The sequence below is a fragment of the Vidua macroura genome, chromosome 1 (genome assembly GCF_024509145.1).
Source record: "Vidua macroura isolate BioBank_ID:100142 chromosome 1, ASM2450914v1, whole genome shotgun sequence".
Classification (NCBI taxonomy): Eukaryota; Metazoa; Chordata; class Aves; order Passeriformes; family Viduidae; genus Vidua; species Vidua macroura.
The window spans coordinates 53875905-53901697 of NC_071571.1; the positions used below are offsets into that span (position 1 = coordinate 53875905).

At 42.3% G+C, this 25793-nt stretch overlaps 1 protein-coding gene across 5 annotated transcripts in view; it reads right to left on the reverse strand.

Moving 5' to 3' along the window:
* CDK13 (cyclin dependent kinase 13) overlaps positions 1 to 13880 on the reverse strand; it is a 47599-nt gene extending 33719 nt beyond the window's left edge. For 3 of the 5 annotated variants that reach the window (XM_053989182.1, XM_053989266.1, XM_053989045.1), the window contains exons 1-2: positions 12108 to 13880; positions 1779 to 2384 (exon numbers count right to left, since the gene is read on the reverse strand). In XM_053989182.1, the coding sequence (XP_053845157.1) occupies positions 1779 to 2384; positions 12108 to 13300 (1799 nt within the window). In that variant the 5' untranslated portion in view covers positions 13301 to 13880. The remainder of the gene's footprint in view (positions 1 to 1778; positions 2385 to 12107) is intronic. The other 2 variants (XM_053989346.1, XM_053989109.1) reach the window with 1 other exon arrangement.
* Between the last annotated feature and the right edge of the window lie 11913 nt (positions 13881 to 25793).

Below are 25793 nucleotides of genomic sequence, written 5' to 3' on the forward strand. Positions count from 1 at the left end.
ATGAGTGAAAGCCTAACATATGAAAGGTTCTGACACAGATTTTTAAAAGTGGCACGTGAAAACAGAGGCAGCCAAGAGCAGCTTTTTTTTCAGGTCTGCTGAATCACACATCATTGATGACCAGAGCAATTTTCCTTTTCAGCTAACTTGCACTGTGGGGTTGCAACACTGATGTTCCCTTAGGTCGCTTATTTGTGGGATTATGAGATTCTTACTGAAGGAACCGAACCAGACAGTTCTGCATAGCATTGAGCTCAAACTTTCTTTGTTGACACAATTTCCCCATAGTAACTCCGAGCTCAAGGTAAATACCTTTGCCATCCTCTGCCATTAAAAACACTGATCTTATTCCTTTGATTACTTAAGCTTTATCATGACTTATAATTTCTGATTCAAAGTTTATAACATCCTATAGGTAAAACTAAGCAAAGCATAAAAGACATTCCATTATTTGTCATTAATCTTTCTAATGCAGCTGTTTGCAAGCAGTAGGCTTTTGATTTTGAAAGGAAAATGAGCCCAGTGCTGAAAGAACCACTGCTTAATTGTAGCTTAACCCCTCAGTTTAGCTAACTTAAAACAGGTGATCCATTAAAATATAACAATAATAATAATATCAGAAGCAATCATCCAGCTTCAATATGAAATCTCATTTCATGTTGTTGCAATTAATACTGCAATGCTAGTCATATTTAGTTAAACTACATAGACCAGTTTTTAATTAAAACAGTAAATCTTGCTCACAGCATCAGGATTCTCATTTACCTGGAGAGGATGGCTTTGTCAGAAATGTAAATACCATCATACATTCACTACACCATTATTACATTTGCTGTAGTTTAATGCTGAAGGACAAGAAACTATTTCTATCTTACAACTAAAAAATAATATCTGTCTAATACTATGTTAGGTTGCATTTATCTCCCAAGGCTTCTATGCACCTTTAATGTTTAATACAAACTTAAATAACTAGCAAACACAAGAGAAACAATCTTCACCTCTAGCTAAAAATTTCTGGCTTACTTGTGAAGTGATTTCTTGCATACATGTGAGAGGCATGTAGCACCTTCAGCAAAACAAAAAAAAAAACAAAAAAACAAAAAAAAAAAAAACCAAAAAAAAACAAACAAAAAACACACAAAACCACAAATCACAGCAGAGATTCTCTGTAATTCAGATGACACTTAGACATAGAAATTAATTTCTTCACTACAGACCAATTTTCAAAATTCACACAAATGACAAGCCATGAACTTCAGTTCCATTATACATACTCAAAATAATACTGATCTTTGAAATAAATTACACTAAAATAATGCCCAGCTATAGAACAACTGCCTTTCAAATGGAAGAGGATCTTTTCTTCAAACCCCAGCTAAATAATTTTCTCATATTGCAACTGAATTCAACTTTTCCCAAGAAGTATGTATATGTTCACACCAAACTTGAAACCTTGAATCCTTGAATACATCCTTTAATTCATCCCAAAGCTATTATTACCAGCAATTTTTAAACTATTTCTTTAGTAGACTTTTCTATAAAAAGCTTCTTCTTAGACCAAACTCTTCTTCTTTCAAGAACTAAAATTATTTTTAAGACTAAATTTCTCCAGTTCACTAATAGTCATCAGTCAAACAAGACTGAAGAGCAAGAACAAATTGAAAAATGCATTAGCCTGACCTGGCATATAATTTTATATTTATTTTCCAAAGGAAATAATAACAACCATTATAAAAAGGAACAAACAATCCCAAAAACAAATCTCTGTCACAACTCACCTATCAGTTTCTTTATCTTCAGGCAGCATGGGAGGCAAAGGCAAGGGTGGTAGTGTGGAGGTCGGTAGTGCAACAATTCGATCCTTCTCCTTGGCTACTACACTTGGTGTACTTGGTTTGCTTTTCTCTTTTACAGGGACTGGTTGCTGCTTCACAACAGTCAATTTATTCTCTTTTACTGCTGCAGGTTTCTGTTTCGTAATTTTGTCTGCAATTAAATTATTTTCTGCTTTTGTTTCAGGAAGCGAGACCTTTGCTTTTGCCTTGTCATTTTTCAGATTTGCACTGCTGGTAGGAGAAGGTGTATGCTCAGTTTTTATTTTCTTCAGGTCCTTAGCATTGTTCACTTGAGGTGCACTTACAGCAGTATCAGTGTTTCCCTTAGTAGGTGTTGAAGTATTGGAAGCTTTCGCACTAGCTTTGGCTGCCTCAGCAGCTCTTGCTTTTTTGTTTTTGTTCAGCTCAGCAGCCAGGCTACTCTTCAGAGTCAGTGTACTAGGAGAAATACTTGAATGGCGACTTCTGGATCTAGACAATCTGTGTCTGCTACGAGACCTGGAGTGCCTTGATGAATACGGACTTCTGCTTCGAGATTTTGCTGATCTCCTGTTTCAAAAAAGTAAAGATTCACCCAGGTAAAATTAAGTCTAGCTGCTTTCCCAGCACATCTACTTTTTTGACAAATTACATTTTTAAAATCAACTATTATCACCGTGCTCATAGAATAAACAGAAGTCTATGAAATAAGAAAGACCAAAAAAATAAAATTCTATAGTTAATCAGTCAAGATTCTATACTTTCCTATTAGAAAACATTAAAACCCTTATATGTAGTTTCTCATCTCACAGAACTGTGAAATACAATACTTATATAAGGCAAGAAATGTTCTGCTTTCCTCACTACTTAAGAGATATTTTTCTCCTTAAAGAAAATCTTAATGCATGCAACTTGTACAAATACCTTTAGTACACACAGTACTTGAAAAAAATTCAATTGACTACATAGTCAGAATTCAACAAAATGAAATTAAAATTACACAGGACATGAGAAATCTAAACAACACTGTTTTTAATTTTAGGAATGTCTGAATTTTCACTTCCATAAATATCATAAGTTAATTGATAAAAAAATGGAATACTAAAGAAAAAAATGGAATACTAAAGGCTGCAATCTGGCCAGCTGAAAGACAACTTTCCTTTTTTGAAATCTAATTGTACAACTTCAAAAAGAATCAAAACAAACAACCTCCCCCGCTCCCAAAAGCCCAAGTACCCAACATTTGTTACAACTATTTGCTATGACAAGCAAACATAACCCACAAACGGGCCTATGCTATAACTGCATCTCAATGCAGACACTAATAGAAAGAAGAAAAAAAAAAAAAAAAAATCAAAGCAACCACACAGCAATGTTATGAAATAAATTAAATTAAATGTAAGGGGTTTCATCCATTGATGAAACCCCTTGGTTTCCATTCATCCTTGGTTACCATACCAAGAATAACAAGGATATTCATCAGATCTACAAGTATTTTCTTGATTAAAGTTTGATGGAAATTTATTTTGCTTATCATTTGGAGGAAAAAGCATATTCAGGATTAAAAACACCCAGTATTCATCAGCTGAACAAAGAAAAAAGTATCAAGCAATAGCAAAAATAAGACTTCCTGAAAATACAAGAATTTCAGAGTTCAAAAGATAGCACACCAATGTATGGAGGTTGCTAAAACAAAAGGAAACAAAACACCCAGACTAAACCAACAAAATAAAGTAACCCAAAAATAAACAAAAAGAATACCAACTACAATCCCTATGATCAGGACTACCCATCCCACACCAAAATTCATTTTTCTGACAATTAAATCAATTCAGTTTTCATTATCAACACACAAAATTATATCTTAATGCTTTAACTGAACAAATATTTAATCAAGTACAATAATGTTTCTTTTGTGTGCAGTATTGACTAATTTCTAAATTTACACTCTTCTTCCTTTTATAATGCACTCTTACCCAATAAAAATCACTCAGATAAATCAAAAAGTGACTGAAACAATGTGTATGCACACTATATAGTACAGCACAAGCCTCAAAATTCTACAGGTGGAATTGATCCAAATGGCTAGATTCATGAAAGAAAAGAAAAGTCAAATCTCAGATGAAGATAACTCTTGGAAACTATCACAGTTCAATTTTTACACCAGGAAGCAGGTTTTATAGGACATTGTGGCACAGCAGGGTAACAATAACAGATAGCAATAATAATAATAATCCTAAAAGTTTTTTACACTTTAATTGAAAGAAGCCTCACAATTCTCTTCTAACAATTTTCAACCAAAATCTAATGTTTGGTTTACTCAGTAAAGAGATATTAATGTTCATGTCTAATAAACACCAAATAAAATCATAATATTGGGCACAAAAATTCCACTGAAAACTCTCTTCTTCATTATGAATCCTGTTGCTGAATTAATTTTTCTCATTATTTTGAAGATCCAACTACTAAATCCCACAGAATATTTTCAGAGGTTTGGCCAAACAGGAGTAAAACTAAAAAGGTACAAAGTTCCATTATACAGAGTTTAAACAATTTAGCAGGAAGAAAAATAAAGAAAATCTAAACAATACACACACTTCAAATACTAGACCAGAGCTCTCCTCACACTGCTGTCTCACTTTTGGAGAGGAATTACTGAAGATCTCAAACAGTGTTGTTACTGCTGCAGATCTGCACCCACCCTGGAATCAGTATCACTGCATTTCTCCAGCATCAAGCGCAAGTTAATAGTCCCCATTAGTCCTAAACTGACTTCTATAAATGGTGCATCATTTGCAAGGATGTCACTGACCTGTCTTGGAAAAAATTTCCTTGCACATATTGTTTATAAATCAGCTATTTCAGACTGACTCTTTCCAATTACCTGTAGAACGTTACCTCCATCCCAAGTACATCATTACAACCTGTACTAAATTTAAAACATGCCCTAAACGTCTCAAAATGAGCTCTTTTTCTTTCACAAGTATGATATGGGGTTTCTTGTTCATTTTGATTGATACCTAACAAAGAAAGTAATCACATAACTAACAAATACAGGCATAATTTCACATGCCCTAGAAAAGAGAAGTAGCAGCTTAAAACACAGTTGGTGAGACACCGTGCCTGATTCTAAGACTGGTTCTGTTCCACTTTGGCACAAAATAAAACAGGTTCGTTTAGCTCACTACTAAGGATAAAATGAAAAAATCTGTTCAAATCAGTGACAACTAATTTCATCATCTGATTCAGCTACCACAACTCAGGGAGGAAGAGGCAGTTTTGAAAACCTAGGGCAAAAATAAACTAAACTTCTGTACTTCTAAAACAAGTAAGAATTGACAGTGGATTGATGTCTGTACTTTATCAATACTAGTCAAGAGAGTCTGGGACATGAACATGAATTTATGCAAACTCAGCTGAGAAAAAGTCAAACCCAACCATCGTCCATCATGGCTTTCACACTCCACATGACAACTGCACAACTTTTCCATGTCAGAACTGCGTTCATGTGGGAGACAACGGATATCCATGCACACAAATAGTTAAGTTTCAGTCCCAGTACCTATTACAGCCCTTAATAGCGGTTCAAAACAATAGCAGCCTAGTTATGAAATGTTGACTGACTGTTTAAAACTCTACACTGGTTTAAATTTTCCAATAACTTTTCACTCTTTATGTCAGAAAAAACTATTATATTACCTATATATAGTACCTTTAGCATCCCAAAAACCTTAGCAAGAATCCCTTGCTGCACCTGAACCACTCAGGCAGATCCTAGAGAATACAGCAAAAGCATTAACATTTTCAACCAAACTAATAAATCCTGAATTTTAAGTAAAAAGCAGATTTGTCAAAATGCTAGTTATTCAAGTTACAATGATAAAACCTGCTGTTTTCATAAGCCTAATAGTCTTTCCAAACACTCAAGTATCACTTTCTTTCTCATGTGTAGTTCAGAAGTCCCAAAAGACTAAACAACTTATGTACAAGTTCTTGCCTATAAAAATGGCACAAACCAAAAATATGGACACATTTACAAGCTTTCCCTCCAAAGCTTATACAGCACTCAGAGTGGAAAAATATTGCTTAATACATAATAAAACCAGCCAGCTCACTCTGTTCAAACTTAACATTTGACATAGAAGATGAAGTCACAGCAGCACAGGAATGCACTCACACAACAGCCAGTGTCTGCCAGTTAACAGGACACTGCCTACCTAGTGAGACCTTAAAAAAAACACCGCAAGAGGCATGTGAAGTACACAGTCTAAATTTTCCAGCGGGTGTCTATAAAATGTGCGTGCATGCATACACATACACGTAAAATGCCTTATCTGACATTTGACACTAACTGTTTCATACCTAGTCAGCAGCCTGTTTTTAACACAATAAAAGGAACAAAAGAATGATGGCTGCAACTGCACATACCTGCACTGCAAAAAGCAAATACATTGAACAACACAATTCAAATTTCTCTTCCTGAAGTAAGGAGAAATCAGGAAGTTTACTAAACCTAAAGGCCACATTTCACTCTCTTAAACTGAAGCGCCAGCATGTGCTGTTAACACACAAGGGGAGAGGTTAATAAGTAGTTACTAAGAAGGTAACATTCCTTCGATGCTTCTCCCTGTTTGCACCCAGAAGTTCTGCCCCATTTTAGAGTACCTTTACCACTTAAGCCATTAATCTTGAATTCACTTCACACAAGTCTAGATCCCTACAGAGAGGAAAACTGCCACACTTCATGACATTTGTAAAATCCTTTCTGAGCCATATACAGATGTCAGTGTGTTTTTATATATTGAGGGTGATGACAAAAAGAAAATAGAAAACTGATGTGCCTGAAGACCATAAGTATGCACAACCAGACTACCTGCAAAGGGACATGGAAGAAATTACATTTTAGCTATAGCTATAAAATAAAACGAAAAACAAACAAGCAAAAAAGTTAAGATATTATCTACAGACCATATAGGAGAAGAGACAAATTTAAAGAAAGTGATAGAGGAAGAAAGCACTAGTAAGGAAGCCACCCTGAAACCAAAACTCTACTTTTCAGGCCAAGAAAAACATTGCCCTCAAAGATGGAAAAAAAAAAAAAAAAAAAAAAAAAAAAGGCTGGTTTAGGTATCACTGTTCTTTCTTTTTAATTTTTTGGTTTTGCCTAGTACCCAACATTTCATAAAATAGTGTTTGTATTCAGTGTTTCTCTGCTTCATACAATGTACTTTAGTTTAGAAAAAAAACTACTTAAGAAATCAAAACATTTTGAATTACAAGTTTCAAAACTTACAATGTTTCTCCTTCCTGACAGGCAACATTTTACTGCACTTCACTGGCTCACTAAAAAATTTACTGATTAATTTAACAAAGAAAAAAGTCTACTACCACTTACATTCTCGAGCAGAAAATGAAAGAATTCCAAATACCAGCTTAGAGCGTTATCTTTTAGTGTCTTGATATTTGAAACCAGAGAGGAAAGAAAACTGTTACCTACGTTAGATTTCCAGGAATACATTTCATTCAGCTTACACGGTTTTTCTTGCCATGCTCCTTTTCTAGGTGTTTCTTTCTGCCCCCTTTCAGTATCCCCTTAATACCAAAAAAAGTTACATTTTATTGACAAATCCAAACGATCATGTGTTATCTTCTCATGTTTCTAAACTTGAAAACTTCTTTTCTTCTTAACTGCTTTAAGAGCAAGCTTAATCCATCAAGCTGGTGGCCAGCTACACATTACCTAAATGCAAACAATTTTGTATTTTAAATACATAAGGGTCTGTGAGCTGAACAAGGGAACTGACTGTCAGTAACTTTTTAACAATGCATAACACAAAGGGATTTATGAGAACATGAAGGCAAAACCAAGAAACCTAACAGTCCAAAGGAGGTTAAAACAACTACTGTAGCCCAGCTCTTTCCTTAACCTGCAGGTAATGCTGGACTACTGACTAAGCACTGCCATCCTTCCCTGCACAGCAAGTGTATTTGAGAAGAGAGACCTAAATTTAATCAACTGGCTTCACAACAGACCTTCCAAGACATTTACAATCCCTTGGTAACATAAACCACCTTGACAAAACATTTTAGCTCATAGTATAGCTTTTCTATGTTGGTCTAGCAGGCAAACATACAGTTCATTCCTTTAAGACATTACAGTAATAGCATTCTTTCACTTGATCCCTTATTCATTAATTTTATTTATTTTCTCTAGCCCCTAGTTCAAGGTTACATTCTATGCAGCTCTGCAACCAATCCTACTCAGCTGCTTTGTACATGAAGACTACATAACCTGCCTTACTGATTCAAACTAAATATAAGTCTTTAAAAAGGTCCCTAATACCTACTGGAAAACTCAGCTAGGCTTTTATTTGTTTCTTGAACCTGCTTTAAAACCCTCTATTTTCATATGAGAACTTGGTCTACAAAGAAATCAACCAGCAAAAGGTCAAGTAAACTCAAAATCTGTGTTTGAACACATTTGAAGTTAATTTTTTCAAATTTAATTATTTTTTTCAAATAAGGAAAGAAGCCGCAGCAACAAGGAAAAAGGAAAGGCACATGAGCAAAAGGCAAAGGCCAGCAATGTGCACTATTCGAAACAGTGAAAACCTAGAGTGGTCCATTTTAAATTCTGCAAAATACAGTTTTACTAACCAAAATTAGAGAGTTTTAAATTAAAAAAAATTAAAAACTATTTTTACTAATCAAGGGGGGCAGGAAAATCAAACTCTCTCTTAATCCTTTAAATTCAAAAGTAGTAGAATTACTAGAATGAAAGTAATTTCCAAATCAGTGTACGGCACCATGGCTTCTCCATTTACTAGCTGAATATGTATTTTACTGTTTTCCCTACACTTGTTGTGATTTTGCACATAAATTACCCATATTTTGCAGAGCCTCACTAGTACAGACTAGCTACCAATACAGACTGAGATTGCTCTAGTACCAAAATAAAAATACATCTTGTATCTTTCCTATAAGCAATATCTATGCACATAGTAGTACTATGTTAGTAGTGCCCCAACCACTTACTTTTATCTAAGGAGATGGGTAGGTGTATCCAAATTTGGAAAAATGCAATTACTCATCTATACTGCTAACGGATTTAAATGTGTGATCACATAACATATGACCAGATTCAAGTTACAAAAAGTAGTTCTCTGGAAACTAGTTTAGCATGAAATTGTAGGAAGCGAGAGACTGCGTCTACTTCTTTTGTCAACCACGGGGTTTGGTTGAGAATTTTTTTATTTAATCCAGTCATTTTACCAGTAGAGAAATAAATACCTCATACTTTTGGAAGAATTTCCATTTCGAAAATATGCATGTGCTACTTTAGAACTGCTGTGTTATCCTATCCATATATTAATTCATATATATTTACAAGAAAATATGAGTAATACAAATCCACCCGCAGTAAGTAAAGAAGTTTTGTCCAACAAGCGAATACAGCTCAATCAGTTTACCCAAAACACAAACTTTCCCTACTATTACACTGGGGAAAGTAATTATCATTTAAAGAGTAATCACCAAGTATGGAACACATATCCAGTGTCTTTGCTTCTCCTTAGAATCCACAGCCAAACAACATCACCTAAAACCAGCTAAGTCAGTACTGCAATCCAAACCTCACAGCAACAATGCACTGTTGCTGCTTCAAACTAGCAAAGCTGACTTCACTTGTTTCTCTTCAGTTGTTTTCTAGAAGTTTCTCCCTAAGCAGCTCAGACACCTAGATTAAAAAATCATCAATAAACACAGAGGCTTTCCAAGCATGCTAGAACTGCTTCCTAATAATTTTCTACATACCAAAATAACTGGGTAATTTACATAACTCTAGAGAAGACACATATATGAGACATAAAACGAAAAGAGCAAAAAGACTTGCAGGCCAAAATACTCAGTCACATACAAAGTCCCTGCTGTTTGGACATAAACCCAGAATTAAGCCTTTAAATCATCCAGATGAACACAGGTGCTGTAAGAAGGTGTTGCCTTCATGAAACTGTAACATTCTATCAAGTCTAAGGCCACTGTATCATTATCAAACAGGACAGCAAAATGTTCAGCATTTTGGTTGTAGCACTAGAGTCAAGCAAAAAGTGATTATGACATAGTTTGGTTGGTTAAAAAAAAGGTATAAACTGCTACCTTTCTATTTCCCCACTGCCATTGCAGTATACATTATCAATAGCTGTATGGAAAAAAACACTGGCTTTCATTTCTCCGCAACAGGTAAACATTACCAACAATTTATATTCACACTTTAGGTTCCTTTTGTTTTCTATGCAAGTGACATCTTTGCAATGAATGCCCCATTAGGACAGACCTTTCTTTCTACATATAGAAACCCCTCCTTTTCACTTAGCCATTCCAATTCCTCTCCTGAACACCCGACAGTCTGCATTTGTCTGTAAGCAGTTAAAAACTGAACGCAAATTACAATTCAACTGGAGGGAGAAAGAAAGATGGGAAGTCACAAAGCTAACTTCTAGAAACAGATCTGCAGGCTCAAGAAAGACTCACTCACTATGGAGTGAATACCAAAATCAGGAGGTTTAAACTTTCATGCTTCAAATCACAGGCCCACTACCAACAGAAAAAAAACACTCCTACAAAACTCTACTACAGCCCAATTAGTGCATACAGAACCCTAAACTTAACTGGGCTGTCAATCTGGCTATTCCTAAATGCAAACCTCAAATACAAATTCTGTGCATCATTATTAGCTTTCTTATTCCAGGATATAAGCAACTACAGCAAAAAATTTGATTCCCAGGGCATTTAAATCAAACTATGCACATAATATTCCTGTTATGCTATTATTCAAATAATTTTGAAAGTGTATTTTAACCACTTATAACAGACTCTCACAGAAGAACAGCATGGTGTTTTCAGAGCAATTACAGTGTTTTCTTCTTGAAACACCCTACTGCTTACAAAATTATTCCGTACAACCACACCTTTAGACAATTGCTATTCTTATCCCATGGCACTTTGGCTCTATCTCTCTGAACAAAGTAGGACACAGCTTTGTTACTTTGCTCTTTAAACAGCATTTGATGTACACTCAGGACAGCAGACTCTACCAGGAGCCCAATGAAATATGGAACGGCTTTATCATGTTTCCTGGATACACTACAGAACCCCCCAAATGGTGATCAACACAAAGTGCTTATTAAAAACACCAGAGAACAGTTCTCAGACAACCCACCAGGTAATGCCTTGTAAACAAAATTCTTGCCAGTGGAACAACACATTGCTGGATATCTTTAAAATTGAAGTCCAGACATGAATTTAAGCAGGTCTACAAAGAATGAGGCAATAATAAGATTCCAATATAGGAAATAAAAACCTTCAGTTATAAACACATATTAAGCAAATACTTGTAAATTTCCAGTGTACTTTTCTGCAGGTTAAAATATTCTGCAGAGCTTTAATTCCACAACACGATTTGCATCTGATTAGAAAGATACAGCTCACACTTCCTCTCCACATAAAATTCAAAAACTCATGCAATGCTGACCTTTACACCCTGAGTTCCCACTAATACTGAAGAAAAATTATCTGGAAGCATGCATTAATTACATACACGTGCATAACCTTACCAGGAAAAGAGCTTATGTTTTTCATAGCTTATGTAAAGTACAAGACAATTTATCAAAACATGACACTGACTCAATTTTCTAGCAAAACAGAAAGCCCAAGTGCTTCCATAGAGCTCTAAAAGGAACAAGAAAACACTTGTAAACACAAATTGCCTGTCAGCTGGTTTTCTCTTTAGATTAGAAGAAATTAAACCAAACCCAGATATATTCGATATGCATCCTATTTTACCCAAGAATAGAATACACAAAAATGTACCACAGGATGTCTATACTTTGTAAGCAAAGATTTAAAAATCAAAATTGGTCCTTTAGAAAACCTGTCCTCCAAGGAGCCTCTTCCTTCAGTTACTCTCATCTGAAAATGCTCTCATACCCTTTAACATTTAAAAGCCTTTTTCCAGCCAGGTGATCTCCCACGGAGAAACTAGCCACGGAAGTGTTACAGGCACTCATGTCTCCCTGTCTCCCTTTCTCCCCGAGAGACAACAGGAAGATCTTTGTACTTCTCCCTCTCCCCTGCCCCTCACCCCAGCTTTCTGGCAGCAAAAGGGAAAGAGGGAGGGATTGCTGCTGGATGCAAACCTCTCCGGGCTCTCCTGCATTCCTGCCCCAGTCATTACTCCCCTCCTCAACACACCGGGCCCCCACCCCATCCCGCCTTCACCCCCGGGCCCGGACTTACCGGATAACGGGGCTGTAGGGGCTTCGCGACCGGCGCCAGCTGCTGTAGGGGCTAGGCGACACATCCCCGCCGCGTTCGTACGAACTGTGCCGGCTGTAGCTCGGGGATCGGCGTCGGCTGTAGGGGCTAAGTGGCGAGCGGGCGCCCACCGGGCTGAGCGACTTGCGGCTGCGCTGGCTCTGCGAGGAACGGTGCAGAGGAGGGCTGTCATCCCGGCCGGGGCTGGGCGACGAGCGCTGCCGCCGGTACGCCTTGGGCTCGAGCTTGTCGTCCCGGTAAGCTTTTGGAGGGTCCTTGTAGGCCGACGGCGGCTCTTTAGCCGCTTTAGTCCGGCTCCGGTGCGATTTGATCTCCCGGTCTTTCCTGCCGCTGCTGGGCGAGGGGAGGGAGCCCTTCCTGCGGCCGTCGCTGCCACCGCCGCTGCTGCTGCTCTTGAGTCCCTCCCGGTCTTGGCTCCCGGTGTGGTTGTGGCGGCTGCGGGATTTGGAGGACGAGGAGGGCTCGGATGCCCCGCGGCTTGGTGCCGCCGTCCCCTCCTGCTGCGCCTTTTCCTCTCCCCGCCGGCGATGCTCTCGATGCCGCTCCTTGGAGCGGCCGCTGCTGCCGCGGTGCTCCCGACGGGATCGGCCGCTTCGCTCTGCCTCGCCCCGCTGCCGCTGGGTCCCACCGCCCGAGGAGGAGCCCGGGCTGCCCCCGCCGCTACCCCCGCCGGCCGCGCCGCTGCCCAACAGTCCCTCGGACTGGGAACTCACGTCGTCGTATTCCTCCACCAGTGTGCTCAACCCGCCGCTACCACGCCGCTTCTCCGCCTCCTGGGCGCCCCCGCCGCCGCCGCGGCCCCGCCGCCGCTTATGCCGGGAGCCCGAGCGCCGCTTGCCGCGCGGCCGCTTCCGCTCCCCGCCGTCCCCGCAACAAGAGGAGGCGCCGGTGGCCGCCAGAAAGAGCAGGGACTGTGGCGGCAGCGGCGGCTGCAGCAGCGGGGGCTGCAGGAGCGGCGGCTGCAGCAACGGGAACAGCAGCGGGTGCGGGGCCGGCGGCGGCGGCTGTGGCTGGGCCGCGAAGCGCTTCCGTCTCCGGTGGTGCAGCCGCTTCTTGTCGGCCGCCGCCTCCACCGCCGTGCTGCCGCCACCGCCGCTGCCCCAGCCCCGGGTGCCCCCGCTCCCGCCGGCCGCCGCGTCCGAGGTGCTCGGCATCGAGCTCGCTCACGGCCGAGGGCGCGGCCCAGGGAACCCGCCGCCACCGTCGCGCTCAGGGCGCCATGGGGACCCGGCGGCGCCGCGCACACGTACCGGGACGGACACTCGCGGGCCGCGCCGAGGCCTCGCTCGCTCCCGCACCGCCCGCCTCACATGGGGCCGCACCAATACATACGGCCCCCGTCCGAGGTCGGGGCTGGGCGCGCTGCCCGATGCGGCGGCGGTGGAGCGGCACCGGCAGCGTCCCACAGGCCGGCGCGGCCTCTCCCGCAAAACGGAAGTGTCTCCTGGCGGCGGCGGCTCCTCCTCACTTCATTCTGGGCCGCGGGCGCCGCCGCGCAGGGACACGGACACGGAGCGCGGGCCTCCTCCACTTCTTCCCTCAACCGCTCCCGGCAGGGCAGCTGGGTCAGGCCAGGCCTGGCCGCCTCCGGGCGAAGTCCCCGAGGCACTGCGCGGCTCCGATCCCGGTTCTCCTGTACGGCGGGGGCCGCACGTGTCGGGGCCGCTCCCGCGCCGCGGGTGCCCAGGAGCGCTCTCGCGGCCTCAGCGCCGCCGCGCGCGGGTGACACACGCACCGTGGGGGGGACGGGGACACGGACACGGCCCGGCGGCGCGCGGCGCATGCGCGACGTCGGAAACGGGAGGGGGAACGCGCCCCGCCAATCGGGCGCGGCGCTGCCGCCTTCGCCCGCATGCCCAAGAGCCGCCCCACTCTCGCGAGACTTCACCCTGCCCTCCCCCCCCCGTCCCTGGCGCCTCTCGCGGTAACTGCCCATCTCGCGGTAACTGCGGCGTGGGCGCCGCGGGCGGCGAAGGTTTTCTGCCAGGGTACCAGCGGTTGCGCTCGGGGAGGTTCGGGAGAGTGAGCGAGACCCGACCTAGAGGTGCTTGACACGCCGGGCACCCTTCTTGTCTCTCTCCCGGTGCTCCCTGGAGGTAACAGGCAGAAACCGATGCACAGGAAGTTCCACCTGAACACGAGGAAGAAGTTTTTTGCTGTGTGGGCGACCGAGCACCAAAATAGGCTGCCCAAAGAGGGTGTGGAGTGTCCCTCACTGGAGGTGGTCCAGAACCGTCTGTACGCATTCCTGTGTAATGTGTTCTAGGATGACCCCGCTTGGGCAGGGAGGGTGGACTAGATGACCCACTGTGGTACCTGCCCACCACCTCACCCGTTCTGTGGGCTGAAGTAGTGCGGGCGCCGCGTTAGGCTCTGGGAGGTGGTGTAGGGAACCTGCCGGTCCCCAGATGGTTTTCCATGCTTTTATTGTACGTAGACCTTGGTTATCGACTGGGAGGCGTGAGAGAAAACCTCTTCAGATAAAACACTTGTGTTACTCTGAAACAGTGAAGCCATTTCTCTGCTTAACGGAAAGTACTTTTTTTTTTTTTTTTTTTTTTTTTCTGTCTTACGCTACTGAAACTAAATACAACTTAGTATTAGGATATTTTCAGTTTCCCTCCAAGCTTTCTGATTTCGTGGTCTAATGAAAGACTCAGGCTCTTTTTTTTTTTTTTTCATTTTTCTACCTACTCTATCCAGTTGCTTTTTCATGGTTTTATTGGATTTCATGACTGGAGCTGCAACTGCTGGGTGCCTCAATTCGGCTTCCCGGGCTGACTATCTTCTATTATGCACATCTGCTATACCATCTTGAATGTTGTGAGCACTTTAAAAGCAGAATCTATTGTCTTTCCTTAGGGATTTAATAGTTTTCTGGCCATCTTGCTATCTGATTGTTCTTAGCTAGCTTATATACATACTGGTTACATTTGTTTGTAAAACACACACAAAAAAAAAAAAGACCAAAACAAAGGAACCCATCTGTTTTACGCTGTAGTATTTCAGCTCCTTAAATCACTGCTTCCTCTCCTTTTCTAAACCCAAGCAAAAATCTGTCTGTCCTGGTCCTATGTGTCATCTACTATCCAGCAAATCTTCTTTCACAAGTTGTTCAGTAATTCACCCTTCACCTCTCTGTTCCAACTCATATTTCTTCCAAACGTCATCAAAGCATTCATTACATATTTCTCTAGTTATACACACACACAGAGGCATGTGCACTTTCCTTCAGGCTTCCTCTTAAGGTGTGAATTACTTGGAGAACAACCAAGTTGCTTGTTTTCTATTTTCTAATGATATGCCATAGGATGGTGAAGGAAAAAGCCTGAAGTGCTAGCCCACCTGTCATTTCAGGAGAGAAGGTCCCTGTCCAAGAAGGATTACTCTAACCTAGGCAGTGATTGCGTTCATACTTTGTGAAATTGCGGGTTTTTATCAGCACGCTGTGCCTTATGGAAATACTGTGCATCTCCCTGCTGTTGGGGAATAGCTTATCTTTCCATAGTGGTCTGGAGGCTGCTCTCAACTTTTCTGACATCCTTTTCTGCTTACCTTGTATGTGAATATTCAGCAACTATGAAGAGGTTCTCCAGGGCTGTTGCAGCACACTCAGCAAAGCCAGTGTGACATCAGGCCTCTGGCACACTGGAAAAAAAGCCAAAAACAAAACCCAGAAAACCAACAATGCTACATCACAGAATAGCTGTAGAGACCATGGATAATTACACAAAGCAGCACAGGATGCAATTTCTAATTTATTCCCAAGCATTACCTGGCATTTCTGGATGAGGGATATGTTATTTGAAAGAGCTGTGTCATTAGCAGTAGAGTGCTGTTGTTTCTGCATCTGGAGCAAGCCTCATGACTTGTCAGAGAAGCTTAACTGGAAGCTAAGCTGCTAATGACAGCAAGTTTGCTCTGCCTGGAAATAAGCTTCACCAGGTTGTAGGGGGATGTGCCAACAGCAGTCATGTCAGCTGTCAGGATAGGATTTGACAGTGGAAACCTATCCACAGATTCCTGACATAACAAAGCAGACCTGGAACAGATTCCTTACAGAGAATAAAATCCTTCAGAAGCATTGAAGACATTGATGGCATCGTGCCAATTGTTGGATTCACAAAGAGCTAGAAAATTGAAGATGCATTACAGCTTTTTTCCACAAGGCTTAGTGTGGAAGAGCAAATAGTAGGGAGAGGAGTTCCAGGTTAGGTTTTGGCACCTGCAGTGGTGTGAAAACCAGTACTCTCTATAGATGGCTGTTCCACAATAGACTGAAACCTTCTGCCATAGGCATGTTGGTTGCAGGGATCTCATATTGAAACAGAGATTTTTAGAGTTAGGTTAACAAAATGAATTAAGCATTTATAATTTGGCTTGTAGAGTTATATGTTGAATTTTAACCTTTTACTTAAGAAACCTCTGCCTGGTACAAAGGGCATAGGAAAATGCAAATTTCTAGAGCTTCTTGCATAAAGAACAATACCAGAAGAGGCAAAGAACCCAGATAAAGAAGCTCCTCTGTCTCCAAGCCTATCAAGACGGACAGACCTACTCAGATAAGCACTAAAGGACCAAAAGCGCACGCGCAGAGAGGAAAAGTTCAAAAGTTCAATCATGAGGAAGACCACAATTTTCAGCCTCAGGACTACCGAGAGGCCCCTGTGCGACCACCACAGCAAACCACGCGTGCCCAGAAGGGCGTGGACTTATTTAGCATGAGAGGCGAGGACAGGTGGGGCCAGGGGTTGAATATGCATGAAAAAGTTGTGCAATGTATTACATATGGAACATCTTTGAGAATAAAGGTGTGGGTCAGACTGAAGCTCGGGGCACAAGTTTTGGAGAGCTATCTCACTTGTGCCGGGCGCTGACATACGTATCCACTTCATAACTACCCCAGGTTGTGGAGTCTATTTATTTATTCCGCGTATCGCTTCAGTTGGCGACCACGAAGGGACTGCTCTGCTCACCCGCAGGTCCGGTTGGGAGCAGACACCCTCAGGCGCCACGGGGCTTTTCCCCGGAGGGACTCTGCGCCTCGGCTGTACACTGCGGGGAGCAGACCACGGCCCGTCGACTAGCGGATGAAAGCGGTATGTATTAATTTCTTTTCTTAAGGTTGGCACTGATAAGTCGCAAAAAGACGTTTTTGCGCGCAGGTTTGCCCAGGGGCTTGCAAGCAGACCGCCACCGGGAGAGAGGCCGGCGGCGGGAGGACCTCCCCAGCTGATAGCGCGGCTCGGGGAGGGCGAAATCGCGATTTCAGTGTGTGGTGTGTGTCCCGATTGCAGTGTAGTGTGTCTGTTACGTCCGGACGTGTGTGCTTGTACGTGTGTGTGTATGTGTGAGTGAAACGGCAGAGCGCGGTGTGGCGTTGCTAAGATACAGAGACGCGGCGCGGCAGTGCTAGAGAGCGCATGCGCGGGGCAGCTCTCAGCCACACGACCTGATAGAGCGGGTGGTGAGCATGCGCGGGGCGGCTAGCAGCCACTCTACCTGATAGAGCGGGTGGGGCGCATGCGCGGGGCAGCTCTCAGCCACTCTACCTGATAGTGCGGGTGGTGCGCATGCACGGGGTAGCTCTCAGCCACACTACCTGATGGAGCGGGTGGTGCGCATGCGTGGCACGGGCTGTCCCTGGCGAGCGGGGGGAGCGTAGCTCGGGGTTTAAGTCGGGGCTTGCAAAGGTGCTTTAGGCGCAGCCTAGCTGGTAGCGCAGCGGGCGCGCGGGCACAAGCCGCGGTTTGGGGAGCTGCTTTGAACAACCGCTAGCTGATAGCGCAGCTAGTGGGAGCGTGGTACAAGCTAGGAGTTACAAGCACTGCTTACAAGCATCGCTAGTTAGTAAAAAGCTTGCAAAAGTAGCCAGCGAGCCCGGCTGGGCTAAGAGTTAAGTGTTTGTTATACAATAGCACTGCCCTTCAGTGTTAAAAGCTGTCACTGGGAGATCCTTTGCATTACAGGGCAGATAAATGGGGGATGAATGTGTGTGAATGAGAGGCGGGCTGGTTACCCCAGACCTGCTAAGCGAGAGCGGTAGTCTCCCATGCTGCGTTTCCGTCTTTTTCGCGAGAAAAGCGGCCAGTAAAGAGACGAAGCGAGTGATAAAAAGAGTGAGAGAACCCCCCCTGGGACTGGGTCTCAGAGAAAGAGTGGGACCCCTTAGTGTGTGGGGGGGGAATAAAAGGTAATTAATTAGAAAAAAAAATAATTAAAAGGTAAAAAGAGGGTTTTCTTGGCATAATCTATTGGGGAAAAATAAAAGGTAAAATGTGTAGGAGGGGCCCCTAAAAATTCTGCTGGATTGAGGGATAAGAATGCCCAAGAACATCCAAGATTAAACCTGCTGGATTGAGGGATTAATATTCCAAGAGCATCCAGGGTTGATTCAAACCTGCTGGATTGAGGGATTAATATTCCAAGAGCATCCAGGGTTGATTCAAACCTGCTGGATTGAGGAATTAATATTCCAAGAGCATCCAGGGTTGATTCAAACCTGCTGGATTGAGGGATTGATGTTCCAAGAGCATCCAGGGTTGATTCAAACCTGCTGGATTGAGGGATTAATGTTCCAAGAGCATCCAGGGTTAAGTCAAACCTGCTGGGTTGAGGGATTAACATTCCAAGAGCACACAGAATTAAGTTTGCTGGGTTGTTGAGAGCACCCAAGATTGAGTAAAAATTTTGCCAGTTTGAAGATAAGTCTGACAGGATCTAGAGTTGGGAACCACACAGCTAGATTGAGGGGTATCCAAGAACACTGGGACTAGCCAGGGACACCTAAAAGTGTAATAGGTGTGTTGAAAAATAAAAGGTACCTTGTTGTTGTGGATGTTTTGTTGTGTGTAAGAGTAAGTAAAAATAAAGTTAAGTGAATGTAGACGAAGGAAAGTATATGTATGCATCCTGCCCTGTTAAGCAGCCTCACTGTGCTTCCCTGCTGTGACCGACAAACACAAGTTACGAACCCTCAGAACTGAAAAAGTTCAATCAAATATTGCTTCCATTGATGACCATGATATTGTCTAAAGGAAGAGGCAAGATAGCCCCCTACAAGTACATTAGAATATAATACCTTGTTACAACTTATGTTATTTAAGTGAGACCAAAAGAAACTACCCCAGCAAACCTTCTAGTTGTAATTCTTAAAGCTAAGAAAAGTGAAGAAAGAAGTAAAATTCCTAGCTGATACTAGAGCAACATACTCAGTTCTAAACACAGCTTTGATGCCCATAAGAGATGATTATGCTATAGTTACAAGAGCGACTGGCCAAACTGAAAAGGCATTTTTCTTTAGGCCACTGAAACACAAACTGGGAAAGCAGTAGGGGATCCACAAATTTCTATATATGCCCAATTCCCCTGAGCCACTTTTGGGCAGAGATTTGCTGAGACAATTACAAGCAACTATTACATTTAAAAATGAGGAGATGACTCTGGAGGTAAATGATCAAAAGTATGTAGAAGTATTGAGTTTGATATTAACCACCAGTGAAGTCATGAGAGAAACTGAAATTGATAAAAAGATAATAAATCAAGTATTTCCTAGGGTATGGGCCTCTGATGTACCAGAGAGAGCGAAAAATGCTGCCCTATACAGATCAAGTTAAAAGAGGGAAAGCAACCTGTCAAGCTTAAACAGTATCCCTTGAAGAGGGAGAATAGGGAAGGGACTAGCCCAGTAATTGAGAACTTCTTGCGTCTTGGATTATTAAAATAATGTCAATCTGATTTTAATACCCCCATTCTACCAGTTCGCAAACCTGACAGGTCATACTGGTTAGTACAGGATCTGCGAGCCGTAAACAAGGTAACTGAAGATCTGTATCCTGTGGTGGCCAATCCCTACACGTTATTAACTTGCTTAACACCCGAGCTAACTTGGTTTACCATTTTAGATTTAAAAGATGCCTTCTTTTGCCTTCCTATCCACGAAGCCAGCCAGAAAATTTTTGCATTTGAATGGGAAAATCCTAAGAGCGGGCGAAGAACTCAACTGACATGGACCAGACTCCCACAAGGATTCAAAAACTCACCCACTTTGTTTGGAGAACAACTTGCAAAAGAATTAGAGACCTGGGAAGCCCCTCCAGAGGAAGGGAAGTTGCTACAGTACATAGATGACATCCTGATAGCCACACAGACAAGGGAAGCATGCATGACCTGGATGGTAAGCCTCTTGAACTTTTTGGGGCTCCAAGGGTACCGAGTGTCAAAGAAAAAAGCCCAAGTAGTAAAACAGCAAGTAACTTATCTGAGTTACGAAGTCAGTGCTGGACAACGTACCTTAGGCCAAAGCTAGAAGGAGGCAATATGCCAGACCCCTAAACCTCAGACTGTAAAGGAACTACGAATTTTCCTGAGGATGACAGGGTGGTGCAGGTTATGGATCTATAACTATAGACTGTTTGTTAAGCCCTTCTATGAACTGATTGCAACTGAAAGCAGGAACATCCAATGGACAAAGGAAGCTACGCAAGCTTTCAACCAGCTGAAAAAAAGCCCTCATGTCAGCTCCAGCCCTGGGATTGCCAGACGTGAGTAAGCCTTTCCTTTTATTCTCCCATGAGAAGCAAGGAATTGCCTTGGGAATACTAGCACAGGACCTCGGCCCATACCGGAGAGCAGTGGTACTTCTCTAAGCAATTGGATACAGCAGCTAAAGGGTAGCCTGAGTGCCTCAGAGCTGTTGCAGCAGTTGTACTGAACATCCAAGAGGCACGCAAATTCACCCTGGGCCAGAAAATGACTGTGCTAGTGTCTCACACAGTGTCTTCAGTGCTAGAGGTAAAAGGCGGGCATTGGCTTTCCCCACAACGGTTCCTGAGATACCAAGCTATCATAGTCCAGCCTCCTTCCTCAGTAGAAACCAGGGGGAACCAGTGGAACATGACTGCCTAGAGACCATCGAAGCCACCTACTCCAGCCACCCTGACTTGAAGGACACCCCTCTCGAGAATGCAGAAGTCTGGTTTACTGATGGAAGCAGTTATATCATCAGTGGAAAACGGCACGCCGGGTACGCAATTACGACATGCAAGGAAGTAATAGAATCTGGGCCCCTGCCAACAAATACCTCTGTGCAGAAGGCCGAGATCATTGCTCTAACTCGGGCCCTAGAATTGGCAAGAGGGAAAGAAATAAACACGTACACGGACTCAAAGTATGCATTTGGAGTAATGCATGCTCACGGAGCCATTTAGAAAGAGAGAGGACTGCTGAACTCTCAAGGAAAAAATATTAAACATGCATCAGAAGTACTGCGACTTCTAGAAGCAGTCCAGTTGCCAGAGAAAGTAGTGATCATGCACATTAAAGCACATCAGAAGATAAACTCAGAACTGGAAGAAGGAAACGAGCTGGCAGATAGGGAAGCAAAAGAAGCAGCAAGAATTGAGGTCATAATGGAGGCAGCCCTGATTCCAGACGGGCAAATTTCCCCTGAAGGTAAGCCAAGATACAACAAACTAGAAAAAAAATTAATCTATGAGCAAAAAGGAGACTATAACCAAGAGGGATGAGCCACCATAGAAAGAAAATTAGTTATACCCTCCTATTTATTATGGTCCCTAATAAAGGAAGAACACCAGAAAACCCATTGGCGTATTGATGCTGTATATAAAAGATCATAGCTAGACATTTACGACTCGACAATGTGACCTTTGCCTCCAGACCAACCCCAAAAATACTCCCAAACCAAAACTTGGCCAGACTAAGAAGGGTCATGGGCCAAGGCAACAATAGCAGATTGATTTCACAAAATTGCCAAGAAAAGGGGGGTATAAGTTTTTACTGGTGCTAACAGATACCTTTTCAGGATGGCCAGAAGCATTCCCCACCAGGACTTCTAAAGCTCAAGAAGTAACTAAGGTACTAGTACAAAAAATCATACCACACTTTAGAGTCCTAGCCACAATCTCCTCAAATAGAGGACCACATTTTATTGTAAAATTAGTGCAACGAGTTAGCCAATACTTGAGCATAGACTGAGAACTTCACACCCCATATAACCCACAATCAAGTGGTCAAGTAAAGAAAATGAATCATTTGATCAAACAACAAATTGTACAAGAGGCTAATTTGTCATGGCCTCAATCCCTCCCATTAGCACTACTGCAGATCCGAACCAAACCCAAGACTAAAGAAAAGCTGAACCACTTTGAATTGCTTTATGAAAAACCATATGGGGTGCGAAAGAGAATGTCTACCCAAGACATGTCACTAACCTCCTGTATGTTAAGTCTCTTATCCAGCACCAATCACTAACTAATAAACACAAGTCATAACTAGTGAAATACACTGTTTAGAACACTTTATGTCACCCCATTATAATTCTATTAATTTTAGTTACTGTAAGTTTAATGATGTCTATTTTAACACTCATGTAGAATTAGAGGATGTTAAAACACATGGCCAGTCTGACCTCACTCTCTAGAACTCATAGAATCTTACTGAAAGAGAACGGTCATGATAGTAGATCAGAATTTAAATCAAGACCCCTGTAGTAAAAGAATTTACTATATTTTAAGAAAAGGGGGGACTGAAACAGAGATTTTTAGAGTTAGGTTAACAAAATGAATTAAGCATTTATAATTTAGCTTGTAGAGTTATGTGTTGAATTTTAACCTTTTACTTAAGAAACCTCTGCCTGGTACAAAGGGCATAGGAAAATGCAAATTTCTAGAGCTTCTTGCATAAAGAACAATACCAGAAGAGGCAAAGAACCCAGATAAAGAAGCTCCTCTGTCTCCAAGCCTATCAAGACGGACAGACCTACTCAGATAAGCACTAAAGGACCAAAAGCGCACGCGCAGAGAGGAAAAGTTCAAAAGTTCAATCATGAGGAAGACCACAATTTTCAGCCTCAGGACTACCGAGAGGCCCCTGTGCGACCACCACAGCAAACCACGCGTGCCCAGAAGGGCGTGGACTTATTTAGCATGAGAGGCGAGGACAGGTGGGGCCAGGGGTTGAATATGCATGAAAAAGTTGTGCAATGTATTACATATGGAACATCTTTGAGAATAAAGGTGTGGGTCAGACTGAAGCTCGGGGCACAAGTTTTGGAGAGCTATCTCACTTGTGCCGGGCGCTGACATACGTATCCACTTCATAACTACCCCAGGTTGTGGAGTCTATTTATTTATTCCGCGTATTGCTTCAATATCTTGTAAGGTATTACTATATGGTTAGCACATGAAAACAGTGGTAAACACTAGAGAAAACACATCTGGAAAGTTGCAGTCAAAATACTATCATCTCCAAAAGTATTTTCATGCCAGCTCTAAAAACTGAGCCTTTAGAATAGCACTTCCCTACCAACCATCCCATGGAGGAAACTTGGACTAACACTTAGGTAATTTAATTTTATTTAAGGAAAAAAAAACCAAAACTCAACTCATAATCTGTTTTTCATTTAAATACTTTGTTGTATCTGCACATTAAGCACATATAACTCTGTTCTGACTGTTCTGTTCTGTTCCCACCTGTTCACCATCTTTAGTGTAACACAGTTGGTAAAAATAGATGCTGAGCTGGTCAGGGGTAAGGTGAAGGCTGTGCTACATGTCATGGACAATGGTAACACTTCTTTTTTTGTTATGGCTTTTGTTGTACTTTCGTCTTTTTAAAAAATGTTTCTGTGTCCCATCTGTGCCACCATGTGTAATAAGTCCTTAGCAATATTCTCCTGATGCAGAACAAACTGTCAATCCATCAAGATAAAAAGAGATAGGCAAAGTCTTCAGTAGTTTGAAGATCTTTTTCAGCAGAATTCCTCAGGGCTTGTTTGTTGACTTGGTAGGCATTTTTCCTTAAGGATGGTTTTGGTTGGTTGGGGTTCTTTTTTTTTTTGAGAGGGGAAGGTGTCTGGTTTTCTTTTTCTCCCAAGCAGTATCATGTACCTAGAGTTCTTTGAAGTTTTGTTTTCAATCTTCCAGCATCAACCTGTTTTTTATCCTAAAAGAACAATTTCTCCCAAGCCACAGAGGAATTCAAATTTCTAGTTTTTTTGCTGTTTGGTTGATTTTTTAGATAAATATGGAAGTCTTAAAAGACATTTTTACTCTCTGACGTACTGTATGCTTTCACATGTCTTCTAACCATTTTAGAAAAATAGTCTAATGTCTATATATACTGTCTTGTGTAGTCTGCTGTAGTTTTTGTTACTACCTCTGCTATTTCTTTGCTGCAACTATATTTGTATCTTGTCCTAAGATTGTTTATTGACTTGAGTGCAATAATTCATGTTTTCCAAGGCCCTGTGGAGAAACTGACTAGAATAACTATATTCATGTTTGTTCTTCTCAACAAGAAGAATGTTGCAATGATCTGGGAACTCAGCTGTTGGAAAAAAACAGCGAAGGATAAAGACCTGTGTATTGGCTGATTGGGACACAAGTGGACTTACCAGTGAAATGTCAAATACAACCCATACACTTGAAGAGCTGAGAAAGATTAATGCTGTCTTTAAGTCACTGTTAGACCACTGAGTCTCTGTCTATTGTGATCATTCTTATTCAGAGAAAAATGAATTCACAACAGGAGCAGAAAAAACTATAATGATAATCAGTGAACTGAAATCTCCATTTCAGAGGAGACTGGCAGAGTATGACTTGTCTAGCCTAAAAAAGACAGGAAATCACAGTATTCTATGAATTTAGTTAGAGGCTAAGAAAGGTGTCCCTGCCCATGGCGGTCGGGCTGGAACTACATGATCTTTAAGGCTGGAAGTACATGATCTTCCAAGCCAGGCCATTCTGTGATTCTATGAAAGGAGATAAACACGTAGAAGGAAGGACTATTTTCCCTAAGAGACAGAGTTCGTGCAGGCAGTTACAAACAAACAGTCAATCAAAGCTTTTTGGCTTTTAAGCCTAGTCTCTTTTGAAACAGGTTAATTGCCTGTTGATGAGGGACAGTTGCCACTCATCCCAAGTCCTTTGGGAAAGCAATCTATTTATACTTCCCGAAGCCCAGGCTAGAATTCAAGTGGTTGAATTGTTTAGCAATTTCATCCATTGCTGAAGCAGTTTTAGCCATGAATGGAAAGGTATATACAGCCCTGCAAAAACTCAGAGCACAGAGGACTTTCCCGATTTCCTCTGATTTTTAACTACCAAGTTCATAAATATTCAGAATAATCACCTTGTTTCTTAACTCAGTATGCATTTCCTCTGCTGAATGAGCCCTGGTTAAGTGTACCAAGACCTTTACTCACACAAGCATGCTGGAACCACCTTAGGGAGCAGCTTCATTTGAGGGCCTGTTTTGGATTTGACACCAAATGCCTGGTCCCTAGAAAAAGGTCAGTAACTTGATTGAAGCCACAATAGCTCCCTACACAAAATACTCTGGCAAACCATTTTGCGAAAAGGTTTCCCTAGAGGTCAGCATACCAAAGAAGTTGAAACCAGAAACGGAATTCACACTGCTTCTACTGCAAGAAATATGTCATCCTCCAACTGCCCTCACAGATGCTGCTTTTGAGGCATTTGTTAACTCTAAAAGTAAACTAAAATCATTCATGCAGATTCCCACTCAAACTTTGGGGTAAAAGCTAACGTTTTTATCAACTTGATGCTGCCTGGGAAGATGATAGCGCTAACCTTAGACCTAAAGTAGAGAATTCTGCCTCAGAAA